The 12,325-nt window shown below is 42.2% G+C and overlaps 1 protein-coding gene across 1 annotated transcript in view; it reads left to right on the top strand.

The window, feature by feature from the left end:
- The window catches only part of Pdia5 (protein disulfide isomerase family A member 5), an 89,598-nt gene extending 87,535 nt beyond the window's left edge, over positions 1-2,063 (top strand). Inside the window, exons 16-17 of the mRNA XM_041673175.1 lie at positions 1,438-1,572; positions 1,838-2,063. Coding sequence (XP_041529109.1) covers positions 1,438-1,572; positions 1,838-1,918 — 216 coding nt within the window. The 3' untranslated portion in view covers positions 1,919-2,063. The remainder of the gene's footprint in view (positions 1-1,437; positions 1,573-1,837) is intronic.
- Positions 2,064-12,325: the final 10,262 nt, after the last annotated feature.

Raw genomic sequence — 12,325 nt, 5'->3', positions numbered from 1 at the left:
AGAAGGAGACAGATGCTCGCCTGCTCAGCCAGTCGCTGCCTGTGGGAACACAGGGCAAGTACCATCCAATCTTTTGATGTTTATAGAGGAGCTCAGAGCCAAATTTTTATATTAAATCTTCTGGCTCCTTCCACATTGGCAGCTAATTCAAATTTATTTTCTTTTTAAGTTCTATGTGGGCCAAATAGAACGGGCCTGAGAGCCAGCTATGGATTGTGTTCAGTGAGTTTGCAAACTTCGCTGCAAAAGTCTTGTTGTCTAAAAACAGTCAGGCTGACGATGCAAAGGGAAGCCTGAGGTAAGGGAGCGCGGGGTAGTGCTCTAGAGGCAGGGAAGCGGGACTGTACCCTCCTGATTACTTTGGTGTCAATGCAGAGGGCAGTAGCCACTTGCCTAGGCACATAGTCAATGGCCAATGGCCATGACTGCTGTGGCCCGCAGAGCCATTTTCCATGGAAAGAAACCCCTGCCTGGTGTGATGAGCCAGCAGGCAGAACTGTGAATCGCGATTCTTAAACAGTCTTTGGTCTCAGAGATGTCAGCACAGCAGACAGCAGGCTCTAAATTGATCTCGTTTGTTACATAGCAGGTGCTCGGTGGCTGGACTTTGTCAAGGTCACCTGTGTGCATCTGATCACCCCCTGCCCAGCATCTGGAACAGGCTTGGCACATAAGATGAAGACTCGCTTGCCATCCAAGCCTGCCATTCCAGCTTTCCAGGGATGTTGCTTTGTGTATTGCCTCTAGCTGATTCTGTCTCCTCCTTCTCCAATGTGTGGCTTTCAGCAAAATAAACTCCGCCCCACCCAACATACACACAGCTTCTATTTTATACTCTCTTACTTTGAAAGGAAAATAAGGAAAAGATGCCGGCATATGCAGCTTGCTACGGTAGACAGGAAGAGGCCAGAGTCTGCTTGAAGAACTTTCTTACCACAACCCAATTCCCATCGTGAGACTGAACTCCGTAACAGATCCAGGATGTACCCCTTGGCATTCTGCATCCTTAGGACCTGGCTCGGATGGTGAATGGTGCAGAGTGCCTTTGGTCCACTGGCATACTGGGCCACCCCCATGATAGCTCAGATCACACAAGGTTGAGAATGTTCCTTATCCGATGTCCTGCCCGGGCTCTTGGCTCCTGCAGGGGCAGTGTATGGGTGTGGCGTCCACACTTGCTAACCGTTGGTCATGTAATGACAGGCCTCATTGGAATCCTCTCGGTCTTTGAGACATTCTGATGGCTTCAGTTTGGTCATTATTGGAGGAAATTGAGGTACCGAGTGGCTAGTTACTTTCCATGAGTCTTAATGTGCCAGCAAAAAGATTTACCCTTAGAAAACTGGGCTGCGATGGTGTCTTCTCAGTCCAGCGCTGCCCCTGGCAGACATAGCGACTGGCGACGTCCCCGCTGACCCTCCCCACCTCACCCCTTAGATCGCCTGTGCTGCCGTGGACTGTGTCAAGGACGGAAATCAGGACCTGTGTCAGCAGGAGGCCGTGAAGGCCTACCCCACTTTCCACTACTACCACTACGGGAAACTTGTAGAAAAATACGAAAGCGATCGCACGGTGAGCGGAGTGGTCCCGGAAGTCGCCCCTGCAGAGGGCGGGGAAGGGAGGTGGACAGGAGCCCCAGCTGTCAGTAGGACACTCCATGCTTACAGTGTCCATGCTTACATCTTCACCCTGCTGGGAACCTGCGGGTTATGTCACAGCCAACAGTGCCTCCTGGTGGATCAGCCCAGGAGTTGGTGGGGGTGGAGGGGGCGGGAGGGTGTGCATCACTCAGGAGTTTAAGTCTGTCTTTTTTTTTTCCTCCCTTCCTACCCTGCAGGAATTGGGATTCACTAGTTTCATCCGAACCCTCAGGGAGGGAGACCTCAAGAGACTAGAGAAGAGGAGGGAGGAGCTGTAACCCGCCTCCTTCGAGAGAGCCCTTCCTTTACACTGTGAACGATGCCTATTTTGTTCCTTCTGAATTTCCATGTGTTCTGAAGACAAAGTTTTTTATAGCCACTCACGGCCTTTTGTACAATTTTGAAATAAAATTAAACCATTTATTCAGTGGTAGAGCTTTATTTTTCACAGGGCCTGTACTAACCGGATTGTGTGAGATGGAGACCTGTTCTCTACCCTCCCTGAGAGGTGGGATCCATCCAGCACCACCTGCAGAAAGGTCCTGGAGGGTGGCGAGGATATGGGGTCCCAGTTCAGTCACTAAAGAGCAAGCAGAGAGACCACAAGGCACTGGTGGTGGCCTGTTCCATAATGAGAACAAATACACTACTCTGCTATTTTTTCCCTTTGCTGCTAGTGCTTTTGGTGTCATGTATAAAAAACATTGTCAGATTTCGTGTCTTCCCCCATATGTGTTCATCTAAGAGTTCCATAGTTTTAATCTTTAGAGGGTTTTGTCCATTTTTAGTTAATTTTTGCATGTCCTGAAAGTGTCTGCTTTGTTATTTTGTATGTGGATATGCAGTTTTCCCAGGACCATTTGTTGAAAATATCATACTTTTCAGGTGGTCCTGACAGCCCAGTTGAAAACCATTTGGTTGTATACGTGGGCTTTCTTTTCTGTTCCTTTCCCCCATATGCCATCTTATGCTGGTGCCTCCCTGTCTCCCTGTAGTTTTGTCAACTTTGAAATCGCAAGGCCTTCATCTTTATTCTTCCTAGGATGGTTGTGGTTGTTGCGGCTACCTTGGAACTCTGTGTTGATTGCCATTTACCATGGGTGTGGATTTGCATAACCCACTACTATCAAAGTACGAACTGTGTTTGTCCTTTGCCAAACGTCTCTCTCTGCTACTTCCCCCACTAAAACTATGGCAGCCACTAGCCTGTTTTCCATCTCCATAATGTTATCACTTAGAGAATACTACATGACTGAAATCATATACTATGTAATAATCAAGATTGCCCTTTATCATTCTGCATAGTGTCCTTGAGATCCACTAAAGTTGTTGTATAGTTTAGTCTTTTTACTTTTTTTTTTTTTTTTTGGCCAAGCAACATTCTATTTGAACCATCTTCCTCTTAAGGGATTGTTGTGGGAACTCTTTCCCCCAGAGAGATGTAAACAACAGTCTGCCCCCTCTTAAAAGGGTACCCATGACAAACCAAAATACTATTCTGCCAAAGTCCAACCTTGGGAGCCAGTGAGTATGTTGGGCTCCTTACAGAGCTCGGTGAGGAGTAACAAGAGCATGGTGACTCCAAAGCCCCCCACATCACAGGTAAGCCTCCAGCATGGGTGATGACGTCCCCATAGCTGCATAGAAGTAGCCCCCCTCCCCATTAACTTCCATTAGCGTCACCTACACTGTATACTCTAGCACCTCTCTGGACCATGAGGTCACAGAGATTGGGTAAAATTTTATATACCTGGTGGGGAAGTGTGGGAGGGAACAGTCAGAATCTCAGGTGACCGTCCCACCACCTCCTTTCACGATAGAACCTCAGCAGTCAACAGACCCTATCTTGAGCATTATCAGATTAGCCATTGGCATTTTGCATGATGTGATGAAGAATCATAAACAGTAGCCTAGTGCTCCATGACAGGGCCTCCATCAAGCTTCTTACAGGCATTGTTGCTATCTCATCTCACATGAAGGGTAAGTACAGGATGATAAGAATAAGGTGTATTGAGAGTAGCAGAGGCAGTCAAATAACTTATTATAGTATTGTTTTGACTACTTTATTACTAGTCCCATATTATACCCAATTTGTAAATTAAATTTTCCTAACTGTGGTGGCTATCCTTGGGTGTCAACTTGTCTATATCTGGAATTAACTAAAACCCAAATTACTGGATATACCTGTGAGAGCTATTTTTCTTAGTTCAATCTTTTGACTTGAAAACATCCACTTTTAATCTGGATCTTTGAGGTGGAAAGATAAACCTTTAATCCAGATCGTCTGAGGTGGGAAGATCCACCTTAAATATGGACCACACCTGCTGGCAACCCATATAAAGGACATGGAAGAAGGAAGTTTGGTCTTTGCCTGCATCTCTAGTACTCACTAGCAAGTCCATTCATTTGCTGGCATTAGAGCCTACTTCTTAAGGGTTTTGACATATACTGAAGACAAGCTGAGACATCCAGCCTCATGGGCTGAACAACTGCTGGATTCTTGGATGGTCCACAAAGACAACCATTGTTGGGTTAGCCTGTAAGTCATTCCAATAAGTTCCTTTCATACATACGTGCGTGCGCATACATACAGACACACACACACACACACACGGGGGGGGGGGAGAGAGAGAGAGAGAGAGAGAGAGAGAGAGAGAGAGAGAGAGAGAGAGAGAGAGAGAGATTAATTCTATAAGTTCTGTTACTCCAGAGAACCCTGACTAATACACTCAGGTATGCACATAGAAACAAATATTAAGATTCTGTATCAAATATTCACAACACATATGTAAGATTCTGTATCATATTCAGGACACACATCTATACATATATATGAGTATGTCCTGAATACCTGATATATAGATGTGTATGTATGTATACACATATATAAATATCTCTAGTTATTACCAGATATAGAACCATGTATCTATGTATACTCTATATGCCGTAATAATACAGAATCATATGTGTGTATACATATATATTGTTCTGTATCTGATAGTAACTGGAGATCTTACAGCATATACCCCTTGCATACCTTTATGTTATTCTTCCTCCTGTTAAACTCAGGGTCCTGGACATGAGAACCTACATAGGACCTAGTCCACAAAGAGAAATAGGACCATGAGTCAGTCATTCTAGATATTATATCTCAGTTCATCTCATATAAAACTATAGGCTCCCTGTCAGCAAAACCTATCAAAAACCTTTGGGCACCGTTTACAGAACAGATCAGTCCTTGATAGTTCATTTTCATGGAATGTATTTCTTTAGTTGATTTTTCAAAGTAATGCATGTATTATAAGAAATCTTGAAAAGTATAGAAAAACATAAAAAAATTTAAACCATGCATAGCCCAGTATTCATCAGTAGCTGTTGAATATATATTTTATTGTAGGTCAGGTGACTATTTGCTTTTAAGCATTTTCTAGCCATTATAAGATCTTTAGTGGCATCCCTGGATGTCGGCAGCTTCTCTGTGGGTAAATATTTACTTGCAAATTCATGCCACTGGCCCTGTGTTACAGTATTTTTTCAGTCATATATAATACTGGGAAGGACATTCCTGGTTGAGTTACTTTACACATTTTCAGAAGGAACTTTGTGAATTAAATCTTATTTGTAAGGCTTGTAATCAATCACCTTGTGAGTTTTTGCTTAGAAATATGTCTATTTGTATCCCTAGTATGTGAAATTTTTTCGCTTTCTAAATACATTAAATTTGGAAATTACAGTTTTCTTAAAAAAAATCTTAGCAAGCTTTATTTGGTAAATAATTATATGGCACAATTTAAAATTTTATTTTATATGTGGGAGTGTTTTTGTATTCACGTGTGCTGTCTGTTCACCACTTGCTTGCCTGGTAGAGGCAGAAACCAGAAGGTATTAGATTTCCTGGAACTGGAATTATATACAGTTGTGAACCTTCATGTGGGTGCTAGGAATTGAACATTTGTCTGGTGTGGGAGGTCCTTCTGTATGTGTTTTGCTTTTATTGGTTAATGAATAAAGAAGCTGCCTTGACCTGTGAGTAGACCTGTGGCAGAGTAGAGCTATGTTTGGGGGGGGCAGACTAAACTGAATGCTGGGGGAAAGAAGGCAGAGTCAAGAGAAGCCATGTAGTCCTGCCTGAGACAGATGCCGGATGCTAGACAGAACTTGTCATATGGCGATACACAAATTAACAGAAATGGGTTAACCAAAGATATAAGAGCTGGCTAGCAATATGCTTAAGTGATTGGCCAAGCAGTGATTTAAATAATATAGTTTCTAAGTGGTTATTTTGAGTTTGAGCAGCTGGGAACGAACAAGTGGCCTCATACATCATGGGTCCACTGAAAGAGCAGCCAATCAATGCTCTTAACTACTGAGCCTACTCCACTTACATTTTATCTTGTTTCCCATCTTTATTTTAGCCTACCAAACTATTTCAAACTCTGTGTGCACCGTCCTTTTCTTTTGACTGAGGTCACTTTCCGTCACAAAGTTTAAAGACACATTTTGGAGAACTTCCTCATCCTTGAGGGTCATATCTTGAACTTTTGTCACCAGACAAGTCTGGCTGCTCACATGACGGTCCAATAAACTCACAACACAAACTCTTGAGACAAGCTGATTAAATCAGGTTCTCGACAACGTGGACTTTGAACAAGAGTTCTCCAACTTCCATTAAAGCAGCTTCATTCATTGTATGGTTTATATGGGCAGTGGATGGAGGGTCCCAGACACGCGGGTGTCTTCTCACAACTAGTGAAGCTGCAAACTGACAGATGCTTTCTAGTGGGAGGACTGCATGAGGCACATTTGGCCCGAACTGCACGGCCACCATATACTCCCCACTTCTGCAAGCCTCAAATATCAAGAACAAAGAACATTATTTCCTGGCCCATTCTTGTTAATAACTCATGTGCGAACACGCAGTTCCTGACATCCTAGGTTAGAGGACAACCCTTCCATCTCCTCTCTGCCCACAGATGCTCATGCCCTTCTATCTCAAGCTCTAAGTCCTTGACATTAAAGGAATGGGAGGAAGGGATGCCAACAGCATCGGCAATAGCTTATTAGATGCCAACAGCAGCAGCAGCTAGAAACTCCAGGAGCTAGAAGCTCCCTAGTCACAGGAGTGCTTTCCGCGGCATCATCCACTGGGGAAAGAATGGCTAACCAACTTTATTCATCTCCCAGGTATGTGGCTCTCAGTCCTGGCTGTCATTTCACCAAGTATATGGGAGGGCGTGCCTAGGCTACATGCAAAGACTGTGTCATTCTATGTAAGAGACTGGACATGTAAGAGATGCCATATCTTAGGAGACTGCCTGGACCCAACCAAGGTTACTGAGCATTGAGTGTTTATATATATGAGAGCAAGGCTAGAAAAATACTTAGAAATAAAAAATCAAGGGGGAGACATTTTCTCTAAATTTGGAGCATAATTCTCTAAAACACTAGAAATGCTTTATGATGAAGCAATATATTGCTTCTGATCTATTGTCACTCTTAACTCTCCTGAAAACTGTCTCTAAAAGACATTCAGTAGGATGCTCTAGGAAGCCATTCAGATTATCAGTGCAAGACAGGATCCATGCAGCGCCAAAGATCTCAGCCGTAAGACTCAAAAGTAGCGAAACAAGTGATGCTAAGTCCATCTCTATTTGTCTGGATCAGCAAACGAGCATCCTGTTAGCGTTTCAGATGCTGCCACATCGTTGGGTGTTCAGCCTAGCATCCGGGCTGGGAGTCTGCCAAGCAAACATCTCCTCTAACAGAATGTTAGGACTCAGCGGGACCCACACTTTAATTCTTGTCATCTCCTGACTGCCTTCCCATCATCTACTTTCTGCAGAAATTGGTCTGCTTTCAAAATTTTTTAAGTTAAGAAATAAACTAGTGTGTGGTCGCATACTAGGGGCTTATCTGAAGGCAAGCAGACATTTTATTTTCAAAAGTCTCTGACTTGTTGGGAAATAAAAGAGGTGTCAGAAGAAGGGAAATTATTGATAATGATAGCTTACAAAATAGGGCTCCGGAAACCAAGCTTCCAGGGTGGGGAGGGGCAGGGCAGGTTTCTGGCATGTACTGAAGATACCGGGACCTGGAATATAACATCTTATTATACACATATTCAGCCCAGCTCCCATTCCTCTTCCTGCTTTTACGTGTACCTAAGAGGACCTCCAGATTCTAAACTTTCTTAGAGCTCTGTGGTATGTGGGCAAGACTGGATTTCTGGTTGGCAGAGCTGGTGACTGACTATCCACCCACTCAACTCTCTTTGGTAAGCTTCATCTCTTGTTCCCACTTACAACCAGTCTGTCAGTGGATAGTTGGTGTAGGAGGTCCTTCTTTCTATGTGTTGCTTGTATTGGTTAATTAATAAAGAAAACTGCTTTGGGCCCTTGATAGGTGGAGAAAACAGAACTGAATTCTGTGAGGAAGAAAGCAGAGTCAGAGAAGCCATGGATCCTCCGCCTGAGACAGAGACTGGTTAGAATCTTTCCTGGTAAACCATTGCCATGTGGTGATATACAAATTAATAGAAATGGGTTAAATCAAGATGTGAGAGTTAGCCAATAAGTGGCTAGAGCTAATGGGCCAAGCAGTGATTTAATTAATACAATTTCTGTGTGGTTATTTTGGGGATAACCTAGCTGCGCTGCTGAGAAGAACAAGCAGGCCTCTCCCTACAACAGACAGTTATTCCTGAGGTCTGAAGCAATATCATTTAGGAACTCTTTAAAGAAAAGTGACATGCGCCTGGCATGGTGGTGTGTAATCCCAGTACTCAGGAGCCAAGGCAGGAAGACTGCCATATGTATGAGCTTATAATGAGTACCAAGCCAGCTAGGGCTACAAAATAAGACCATCTCCCAAAAGAGGAAGAAAAGAGCAGAAAAATGATGAGGAAGAGGAGGAGAAGGAAGAGGGAAGAAAAAATTAGAAATAATGTAAGTATAAAATATAAATTTAGAAGGGAAAAAAACTTGTATGTTAAACACAATGCTGAAATGTACTTCTAATAACACAAATTCCAGAAAAAAAATAACGCAGTGCTTTTGTGTAGAATTATTTTTCACTGGGGGCTCCCTCTACTAATCTACCCACACAAAAAGCTAGAACCCTCTGTGTCCACCTCCATCCCTTTCCTGCTTTATCCAAAGGCTGTGGTATCAGTATCTATTGATCCTATTTGTTTGCTCTTAATCTTTCTCCCCACTAAACTATAAGATCTAGAGGACAAAGGCCTTTTCTTTCCAGTTTGTTATTTTGCCCCCAAACTCAATGTGGTAAATATATTACTCCATCACTGTGGGTAGAGAATTGATTCCAAGAGCCATCCCCATCCATAGAGAATACCAAAGTCTTCAGATATTTCAGTCACTCACATGAAGAGGCATGGTGTTTGCATTTTAAGCCACCTCTGGATTACTTATAATAACTACTGCTGTGTAAATGCTGAACTCACCACTGAACAAACAATGGCCAAAAGAGTTTATACATGCTTACAAAATATTTTTTAAAAGTATTTTGAGTTTTTGGTTGCTTGAGTCCATGGATATGGAGCCTGAAGACAATGAAGACTTTCTGTACCCAAAGAATGTTATTTCACAAAATATGTGAAGCCTATGCTCTACTATTTCTTCCGAGTTTTTACTTGTCTCTGTTTTTTAAAAATCTCTGTGTGCACTTGTGAGTGTGTGTGTGTGTGTGTGTGTGTGTGTACGTGCGCATGCATGCGTGCAGTCCCACACATGCTGTGACATGCTGGTAGGGTCAAATGACAACTCACAAGAATCATTGCTCTTCCTTCTACCATGTGAATTCCTGAGATTAGATCAGGTCACCAAACTTGATGCAAGCATCTTTTTCCACCAAGCCATCTCATCAACCCAACTTTGTGTTTTTTAAAAAAAAGTCATATTCAGGACTGGAAAGATGGCTCGGTGGTTAAGAACACTGGCTGCTCTTCCAGAGGTCCTGAGTTCAAGTCCCAGCAACCACAAAGTGTTTCACAACCATCTATAGTGGGATCTGATGCCCTCTTCTGGCATAAGGTATACAGGTAGATAGAGCACTCATATGCATAAAATAAATAAATAAGTTCTTTTTTTAAAGTCATATTTATTTGTAGAAAGTATGGCTCATTTGAGAGAGAAAGGAGGGAGGACCAGAAATCTATCAAAACTTTTTAAAGTGATTGTCTTGAAATGATAAAACAACAAGTGACTTCATCCTAATTTTCCCAATACTCCAGTGGAGACATAAGTTACTTTGATAATGCAAGAAAGTGAAAATAAGAAATGTTATTAAACAGACAAGATCTCCTGAGTAAATTGGGAGCATGGGGACCATGGGAGAGGGTAGAAGGAGAGGAGAGAGGAAGGGAGGAGAGCAGAGAAAAATATATAGCTCAATAAAATTAATAAAAATAAATGAAAAGTAGAATAGGGTTGAGAAAAACAAGCAGTTGGCAATGTTCAGAGGGGCAGGAGAAGATCAGAGGGTACCAAGAGGAGGGGTCAGTTACCTTAGTTACTGTTCTTGTTACCATGGCCAAACACCTGACAAGAACCAACATTAGGAAGAAAGGGCTTACAGTTTGAGAGGATACAGTCCACTGGGGTGAGAGAAGTGTGCAACCGGGTAGTGAGCACTGGTTACACCACATCTGCAGTCAGGAAGTAGAGAGAGGACAGGGAGTGAGGTGACTCCGAATGACTCACAACCTCCAGCATGGTACCTCTTTCTAAAGGGTCACAACGTTCTAAGCAGTGCACAACCTCCAGCATGGTACCTCTTTCTAAAGGGTCACAATGTTCTAAGCAGTGCACAACCTCCAGCATGGTACCTCTTTCTAAAGGGTCACAACGTTCTAAGCAGTGCACAACCTCCAGCATGGTACCTCTTTCTAAAGGGTCACAACGTTCTAAGCAGTGCACAACCTCCAGCATGGTACCTCTTTCTAAAGGGTCACAACGTTCTAAGCAGTGCACAACCTCCAGCATGGTACCTCTTTCTAAAGGGTCATAACATTCTAAGCAGTGCACTAACTAGCAACCAGGGATTCAGACACATGAGCCACTAGGGAACATTTCACATTGAAACCCAAATAGGGACCTTGATCCATTTTAAAGGGAGGGAGGGGGAGAGAGAGAGAGAGAGAGAGAGAGAGAGAGAGAGAGAGAGAGAACCAATCACAGGGAGAAGGAAAATGTAACAATGGAGGAGACGTGAAACTGAGAAAGTAAGATGGACTTACCCTCATCTTTGTCCAAATAGAGCCCTCTAAGTGCTAGAATATTCCCTTGTGAGGATGCCAAGGGGAGTGTGGGGTGGTCACACTTATACTAGATATTGCTATGTGCTTCTGTTATGTTCCTTTCCAAAGGAATGAAGAAAATCTACATTCTAGAAATTCCCTAAATGCTTTCTTAATTCTAGTTTTTTTTCCAAATGAGCCCTCTGAATAGGGATATTCATGACTTGACTTAATTGTGCATTAATTCCATGGATTGATGATTGACCACAACTGAAAATAGCAGGACACATTCTGTGGTCTCAGAGGACTACCTGGCTAATGGAATAATAATGATAATGAGGCTATGGTGAATCTACCTTCTCACTATGAAATAGAATGCCAAATAGGAGTAGTTAGTATTCATTGAAAGCAGCATGCACAAGATCAGATAAAAGAAAAGTACTTAATGAAGGCCCGGAACACTTAGTGAGAAGTCCTCTAGCATTTATATTTGTAGGACAATAAAATAAAAATGTGAGTTAGTTTTAAAATTCATAGCTTATCTAAAGGAACACCCCAAGAGTTACTGCCTACATATAAAATTACTTCAGAGAACTGGAGACCATCTTATAAAATGGAATGCATTCAAAGCTCCTTTTTGTTAGAATATACATTGACATATGAAAGTGCTTTTAATTAGAGATAATTAGAATAATAGTCTATATTTAAAATAATTGCATACCGAAAGATGAATATAAAATGATGAGAACTTGGCTATAAAATGTTAGCATGAACAATATCAAGGCATAATAGTACCTTGTCTTCATGAACATGCCTTTTTGCTAATCTGTCTTTTCACCTCACTTGCCCTTCTTTTGTCTACAGTAGAGGAAATTCTCCCTTACCCAATAGGCCTTGGTTTAGCAGGTACAGAAAAAAATTTATTGGAGTTATATCTCTATGGCAAAGTTACAAACATAAATTCCATGTTGAAATGAAACTTTGAAGAAATGGATCCCCTGAAATATTAATGCCTAGATATAGATAGCTACATATTTAATGTATGACAAGTCTGAGTGATTCTCACAATAATAGTTAAAAGGAAATAAAGCTACAAGGTCCAGCTAAGAAGAGATGCCTTAAATGTGATCTAAGTAGTGATAAAATAAAATACAGATTAAAACATAAGAAGCCCTCTTATTCTCAATCAAGTTAGTAAGGTTTTTGTTGTTATTTTGTTTGTTTGTTTTTGAGACAAAACAAGATTTCTTTGTGTTTTTGAGACAAAACACAGCCCTGGCTGTGTCCTGGTCACACTGTTGACCAGGCTGGCCTTAGACTTAGAGCTCTCCCTGCCTCTGCCTCCCAAGAGCTGGGATTAAAGGCGTGCACCACCATTGCCTGGCTAGCACGGTATTTTCAAAGTGAGGATAATCAAAATGTTCCCATC

This window comes from Microtus oregoni, unplaced genomic scaffold (assembly GCF_018167655.1).
Source record: "Microtus oregoni isolate MIOR12 unplaced genomic scaffold, Mior012 000023F_ref0000262, whole genome shotgun sequence".
NCBI lineage: Eukaryota > Metazoa > Chordata > Mammalia > Rodentia > Cricetidae > Microtus > Microtus oregoni.
This window is presented reverse-complemented; position numbering and strand designations above follow the sequence as displayed.